This window comes from Tachysurus fulvidraco, chromosome 2, assembly GCF_022655615.1.
Source record: "Tachysurus fulvidraco isolate hzauxx_2018 chromosome 2, HZAU_PFXX_2.0, whole genome shotgun sequence".
In the NCBI taxonomy this organism is placed as follows: Eukaryota; Metazoa; Chordata; class Actinopteri; order Siluriformes; family Bagridae; genus Tachysurus; species Tachysurus fulvidraco.
Window position 1 is genome coordinate 14622931 of NC_062519.1, and position 7817 is coordinate 14630747.

The window sequence follows — 7817 nt, forward strand, 5'->3', positions numbered from 1 at the left end:
AAGCAGTTATATCTGTGATTAATATTCATGTAGGCTATGTCAATTTATTTCCAAAATAAAGCTCTGAAAATTGCACTGGTTTTGTATTTGGGACCAGACAGACAGTTTACCACAGCTGTTAAAAATGTGTGGGCACAGTGCAAAACATAACTATCAGCATTAAGCTTAAATGTCACAAACACACGGACACACATACATACGAGCACTCTGGAGACACCTCATTTTACATTGAGTTGTGTAGTTTGTGTGTATGTGAGAGTGACTGTGTGTGTATGTATGTGTGTGTGTGTGTGTGTGTGTGTGTGTGTGTGTGTGTGTGTGTGTGTGTGTGTGTGTGTGTGTGGGCAGATGATCAGAGATCTGACTCAAACAGAGAATCCCTCTTCATGTCTGTGTGTGTGTGGGGGCTTTACTTCAGTCACACAAGCTAAATTGCACGATGTAAAGTTAGGAGTAACACACTTTGATCTTTCATTATTGAACCATGTGTTACGATTTGTTTGACATTTCAGTTCAGTCACTAAACACCACTGGCCTCATTAATGTGTGATTATAAATGTAAATGAATCCACTGGTAAAGAAAGAATGTATATATGGTTATGTATGTATCACACACACACACACACACACACACACACACACACTCACTTATTACGCAATAAACCCTGGACATGGTGGACACACGATACAGCTTTTCGCCCACTACTAGTGAAACTGCATTAATGTTTATTAATATACGGTTTGCAATGATAGAGAGAGTGGTAGGGAGGGATGGAGAGAGAGAGAGAGAGGGGGAGAGAGAGAGAGAGAGAGAGAGAGAGAGAGAGAGAGAGAGAGAGAGAGAGAGAGAGAAGGGCACAAGCTGAGAGGTGTTGGATAGCGTGAGCTGAGAGAGGAGTGTGGGAGAGAGTGAGAGAGCAAAAGAGAGAGAGAGAGAGAGAGAGAGAGAGAGAGAGAGAGAGAGAGAGAGGGGAAGAGACAGAGAGTGAGGAAGAGAGAGAGAGTAGGAGGAATGAAAGATAACAGTTTGTGTGCACGTCTGCATCAAAACTATATGCACTTCCTCCTGGTGCTGCATCAGACAAGACCGTTGTGCTCATCTGGGAACAACAAGGTAGTGGTGTGTGTCTATGTGTTTGTGTATAAGTGTGCATGTAAGTGTGTGTGTATGTTCTCTATTATGCAATTGCTTCAAGATGGCATTCTGTACAAATCTATATTTGAGACCTGAAAGTGTGCAAAGAGTTATAATAAGACTCTGTGTCAGTCGAGAAAATCTGTAAGCTTGGTAAGAGAATGCATTTATAACCTGATGTGCATGAGCATGTGCCAATGAGCATGTTTCTACACTACTGTGAATTGTGTCAGCACTTTTTTTCTACAAGCATAAAGACATTCACTGCACACTTCATTTGCTTGAAAGATTTTAATTTATTTATTTAGCATATATCATTTAAAGGGCTGTGAGGTAACATGCTTACTCTGGGGATGGATGAAAATTATCTGTATATACAGTCACGATTTGAAGCTTTGTGAATATCATTTGTGCTCCACACCTTTTCACGTCTAAGTTGTCACGCGTGAGTCGTGCCACTGACTTCCAATGTCTCAGTGGATTATAAATCACACATTGTGTGATCAACTTTACATACATACAACACATGATGATGCTTACTGCATCTTTAAGAGATTTATTTGAACTTGTGCAGAGAGAATGATTTTTTCAGATTTAGGGGCAGAAGTCAGGATGAGGCTTAGAGTGGAGTGGAGCACTATGATTTTTCTAATCGTATTGGATCCCTTAGAAAGTTTGCTAATTTAACATTTTTCTTGTGGATTCAGTTCTGTTCTTAAAAGAAGGAAGATGCATCAGTCAGTTGGCTGCCTCTTGTTTGGATGAGAACTAGAGCATAGATGTTTATTCTGGTTTCGTAGTATTTGCCTACTGTAGATAACACTATTTTGCCTTTTGACACTAGATGCTAGTTTGCAGATTTAATCTCATGAAACATGCCTCTACTTTCTCTGTATTGTACTGGGACATGGTGCAGTGTCCTTGCATCCTGGATTTTAAACACAATTCTTCTTTAAAAAAAAACAATTAGGAAACATCCAGGTTTATATTCATCCCTCTTGTAACTGCACACTTTTCCTGTTAATTTCACTGTAGTTACTGAATCATGTGATTGAATATAAATGAAGGAATAACTATTACTTCAAAGGGTTAATTAGAAGACAAATAGTTAAACACACACACACACACACACACACACACACACACACACACACACACACACACACACACACACACAAGTCTTCCTGATTTATATTTCTCAATGTTTCTTTAAAAAAAAATCCTTTTTTTTTGCCTTAATATGAAACAGACGGATAGAAATAATAAAATAGCACAAATTATCCTCCATCGACTCATTTTCTGTATAAGCTCATTTTCAATTAAAAAAAGGTCAAGAATATTAAAAATAATATCTATGTTCATCTCCTACCTATTCAGAAGCACTTGCATAGTGGTTGCTATATACAGTATTTTGTGTATTACATCTAATCCCGAAGTGTTTACATTTAAATTTAAATAATTTCACAGATGCTCTTATCCAGAGGTGGCAACATAGCTAATGATCCTATGAAGCAGAAAAAAAATAGTAATAAAATTGGTGCTTAGGAAGACTTCTTGCTAGGATCTAAATTATTCAATATATAGAAAATGAATTGATATTCTATAATTAATGCATGATTGTGGTCGATTGTATAATATATAAGCGTGTTTTATAAAAAGTACACAAATTCAACTAAGAAAAAAACCCATAATTAAATCCTTTTTTAATTAAGCGATCTAATCTAATCTGCCGATCTAATGAGCTACGATCAACTAGTGTACCTATTTCGTGTCCTTTCTCCTTTAGTGAATTGCTACATGTGCTGATTTTCAGATGTTTCCAGTATCATCTTAACAAAAACAAAAATAAAACTGTCTATTGAGCACAAACACATTTAGAGTGCAACCAGTGGTACATCAACAAAAAAACAGTAGTTTATATATATATATATATATATATATATATATATATATATATATATATATATATATATATATATATATACACCACTGTCATAGCACTGTCATATACACCACTGTCATAGCTAAATATTGTAAACTTCCTTTAAGTTAGCTCTAATTTATTAAGGTTTAAGGTTTTTTGCTGTTATAAATAGAGACCATAAATTTCATCCACGCTCACACAGACAAGCCAGAACGGTTCAGTTTAGAGACGGCTTCCTTTTGAATGAACAGGTGTCCTGCTGCCGTTTTATTTTAACCTTCCAGCACGAACTGCATTTATTTCACTCTTAACCTCCTATAGACTGCAATATGCACTTTGTTTCCATAGTAACGCTCTTAGACAAGAGAAGAGATTGAAATTTGCAGACTTTAATCAAGTATCACAGACATTATAGAATGTCAAGGACTGAAAGCTGTCTAAGAAAGCGTAATAAAAGCACTTGTTTCAGAGCTGTTTTCCTCACACTTTCCTCACACTTCACTGACCAGATGAATGGCGACAGTGTGGGGATTTTTTTGTGCAGTGATATCACCTGTTTTTGCCACGTGCTCAGTTTTAAAGACTGGTTTCCTCTGAGTATTTCAGAAACCCAACCTTTAGTCATTTATATACAGCATGCTGAAGAAAACTTTTCCCCATTCACTTTTTGGTGGTGGTGTTTTTTTTTTGGTCATTGGTCCATAATTGCCACCAAACCACATAATTCACCATGTTTCCTTTAGAACCTGTTCCCAACTCAAGGCATGCAGACTGATCTGCAAAGTTTCAAGTTTTTTCCCCGCTCTCGTCTACATTTATTCGTTCAACAGACGCTTTTATCCAAACCCACTTAAAAGCGATCTAGAATACAGTCCGAGCATATGGCCGAGCACTTGAGGGTTAAGGGCTCAACGTTGCAACTCATGGGATTTGACTTCATAGTCTTCCAGTCACTAACACAGGACTTTAATCTCCAGGCCACCATGTGTTTATCTCACAGCCAATTCATCAGCTCATTATCAACTCCCTCAGGAACTGAACCATGTTTGATGAGGTCAGGGGGAACTTAAAAGTCAGTGTACACTTCGAAAAAAAAAGGTTCCTAGTAGCACTCTAAAGAGTTTTTCAGTTTGTAGTGCTGGGGAAAGCTCAGGGGAAGGGATTTTGTTTCAGAAAAGCCTCCAAATAGAACCCCTTTTAGAAAGCTTGGACCGATAACCATCCTTGGGAAACCTTTTTTTTAAGAGTGTAGGACTGTGGGTTTCTAGGACTTGAGCTGAGAACCTCTAGCTTAGCCAAAAACACATCAGAAATAGGAGTCCTGTATGTCTATTGTTTAACGGTTCCTCCAGGATATTGTGATTGTGTGATCAATAAAATGAACGCAAATTCAAGAAAAGTCTGGAATATTCTGGGAAGTTTGCAATTTTTCCTCAAGGCTCATCATTTGACGTCATCATCACACGTATTCAGTCAAAGACCTGTTCGGTTCATGTGTCTTCATCGGAAGGAGTTTAAAAGAAACTCTATATTCACAATTTTGCCAATTCAAGAATTTTCATGCAAAATTGCACATTTTGAAAAAAATGTACAGCAAAATTAAGCGTTTTTGACAGCAACAATCACAGAAGTTAGTTGGAAGCTACTCAGTGTTTTTGTGCTTTAAGAGTGTACATGTTACATGCTGCATTCTGTATTTAAAATGGTTGTACATTAATCAAATTAGAGTGCAATAACACATCTGTTCTCTCACAGGAGTCCCGACACGTCTTCACACTGGACTTCACGCTGAGCCGAACCCAAAACACACCAAGGTTTGAACTCAGAAACCCACAATATTTCAAATCTGGACTGGATATTTCCCCTGAATTGGATTAAACTAAAACGGAATACAGCCATTTAGACTTTATTGACGCTTTTGAACTAGTGACAACATGTGAAAAACACACCCTCTGAAAGTAGTGTGCTAGAATACTTGGCCTCACCATGGCGGCAAATGGCCTAAGGGGTTCTCCCTCCATTCCTAAAACCCTCCCACTCAAGAAAAGGAATTCGAGAGAGAACTTAAACGAGGCTCCAGCTGAGCCGGTTTTCAAGACACCTTCTCCTTTCTGGAATCAGAATCAAAACTTCAGGCGATCTAGAAGGCCACGGGAACCGACAAGCGTCTCTTACATCGATATTCATTCTGCAGCCGCATATCATCCGCTGTGGACTGACGGTGGCTGTGCGTCAAACCAAGTACTTTTACACCCTTTTGTACCATGTGACAATGGTACATTTTCTTCCTGGGGTCCATATTTTGAAAGCAGTGAACAGTTCTTGGGTGTGTCAAACCATAACAGGAATAATCCGACGAGCATCCACGATTTTCACGGAACATCTTCCTACTGGAGCTACACTCCTCTTACAGAGCAAAGAGATTTGTTATTTAAGAGCTATGGAAGGTTCTCCAATCAGTGCAAGCCAAAAATCATAAAGCCTGTACCTCGGCCTTTGGCGTCTCATTACAACAGAAGCATTCATAAAGATGCCCCAAGTGGGCAGTTTGACATGGGGAGCGCAAGAGATGCTCAGTGGGATGAGAGGCTACGGAATGAGAGCGTTAAAAACGATATGAGGATGAGGAAGAGGAGCTACGTACAAGCAGGTATAAAGCAGAATCCTGGTCGGTTTGCAGAGACGGGAACAGATCTTCCCAGACACAAGTATTATTCTGTGTTTAAGGACTTATCACAAGAAAGAGTCTCCAAGACAGAGGATCTAGAGCCCCAGCAGTTTCCTGTTATTCACCAGTCTTGTTCCAAAAACGAACAGCTAAAATCAGGGACTGAGGTGACTATGAGAGATGAGCACCCTCTGCTGGCCAGGAGTGAAAAAATAGAGGCACGGGAACAGCAAGAAAATGCATTACCTTCCTCTCAGCTGTGGTCACGCTTTTTTGAGGGATCTCTGATCGAGCTCGATGGGGGTCGGCTGAAGCGTGTGGAGGACTTACAGTTGGAGGACTTCAAGTGCTGTACCGCATCATGCCCAGAGTTAAGTCTGACGAGGTTCACTGTGAAGAAGATCACAAGCTCTGATAAACCTGGACTGATCTGTTTGGAAGTAGAAGTTGACGATAACCTCCATTCTAAGGTACAAACACAAAACAATGTTTCATAAGCAATTACTGGAAGAAAAATCCTTGTAAAACAGATTTAGAGTGCTTTTCCATAGGACAGAATGGTACAGCATGGTACACTTGATACATGGTACACTGTTTAAGTAAGTACAGATATTTTTAACATTGTTACAATGTTGAAACCACGACCCACTATTAGCAAACGGTTTTAAACATTTTCAAACACCAAAAACAGATTTATATTAACACCAGCTTACACTTGATTTTTCAGAGCACAACTTTCACTTCTCCAAGAGTGGTAAATATTTGGTAACTGTAGAAAAGCTAACAACAGCAGCACAGATGGAGGAGCATTAAGTTTAGTTAACCTTTACACACCACTGGGTTTTAAGTTTAAAAACAAAGCAGACAAACAAAAATAACTTTCTGGAGGAGAGTGTTATTTTACAGGACTACTGAATGTTGCTGTACAAGTCGGTAGATTGCAGCTTGATAGCTTGTTATATCCCACACTGGTGCCTGGTTTGATCTTAAGCTCAGGTTACAGTGTGCAAAGTTTCAGGTTGTTCTTCCCATGTACTCTTGATGGATTTTTGAAAACAGAGTCAAGATGTAGCCACTGGATTTGGTTTTTGTCTTCTTGGCAAGAAGTCTGAACAAATTTATTATGGGTATTTAATACAGCCGGGGAATTCCTAGATTTCCATTGGCATGATCCTGTGCGCTCACTGCCGTGCCATTGTTTTGACTCCTGAGAAGGGAACCAAGGGGTTAACTCTTAGTCAGTCCTGAGCCTGGATAAAAATGAGAGGGTTGTGTCTTAAAGGGCATCTGGTTTAAAATCTGTGCCAAAGCAAATATGTGACCCTAAACAGGGAGCAGCTGAGGGACAACAACAAATTAAATAAACCGGGATTAGAAATAATCACGAGATCATTTCTTTGTTTCTGTACCATGCTAGTCCGTTGGAAAAGTTCTGAGTAAATGTTCACATTGTAACAGATTTTCAATAATGAAGATGATATTTACAGCTATTTCTGAAAAGCAAACAGATTCCCGAACGATTCCCTTAAAGTTCAGCCACCTAGCACATGCTGTAAGTGTGATCTTTGGCAACCATGAAGACAGAGGAACTTTAATGGAAACATGAATTAGCGTGCGCCAGCTGCACATTCGCTCCTTTTCATTATGTTCCACATAAAATGAGTGGTGTTTGGGTGCTATAACAATTAAACCTGGGTGTGTTTCACAGATCTCGCTGGAGGTGTGTGAGGAATACCCGTTCTTTGTGTGCAGTCGTGGCTGGTCTTCTTGCCACCCTGACAGAACTGCTAATCTCTGCTGCCTGCGCTGCCAACAGCTGCACCTGGGGGACATGTGCCTGGCACTCACACCTGTACCCGTTTCACCTGCTCAAGCGACTCGCCCTGGCACAGGCGGGGGTGATGTCGGACTGCCGAATTGTGCGGAGGGAGCAAACCCGAGTAAACTGAGAAGGAGACACAGTTCAGCCCCTGAACTCAGAATCATACAATAAAATTAAACAGGACAACAGAGTTACAAAGTTTATTTTATAATATACAACTATATACACAACCACTTACATAATAAAAAAAGATGTTAGGGGCAAAAAA

At 39.5% G+C, this 7817-nt stretch overlaps 1 protein-coding gene across 1 annotated transcript; it reads left to right on the forward strand.

The window, feature by feature from the left end:
• The first annotated feature begins 930 nt into the window (after positions 1-930).
• Positions 931-7783, forward strand: LOC113661926. The gene is made up of 3 exons (XM_027176484.2): positions 931-1114; positions 4815-6197; positions 7436-7783. The coding sequence occupies exons 2-3, from the start codon at positions 5046-5048 to the stop codon at positions 7718-7720; spliced, it is 1437 nt and encodes a 478-aa protein (XP_027032285.1). The 5' UTR covers positions 931-1114; positions 4815-5045; the 3' UTR covers positions 7721-7783.
• Positions 7784-7817: the final 34 nt, after the last annotated feature.

Coding starts and splice junctions, on each gene's coding strand:
- LOC113661926 (XM_027176484.2), top strand. CDS start 5,046: ATGGCGGCAAATGGCCTAAGGGGTTCTCCCTCCATTCCTAAAACCCTC. Junction 6,198..7,435: donor ACGATAACCTCCATTCTAAG/GTACAAACACAA, acceptor TGTGTTTCACAG/ATCTCGCTGGAGGTGTGTGA.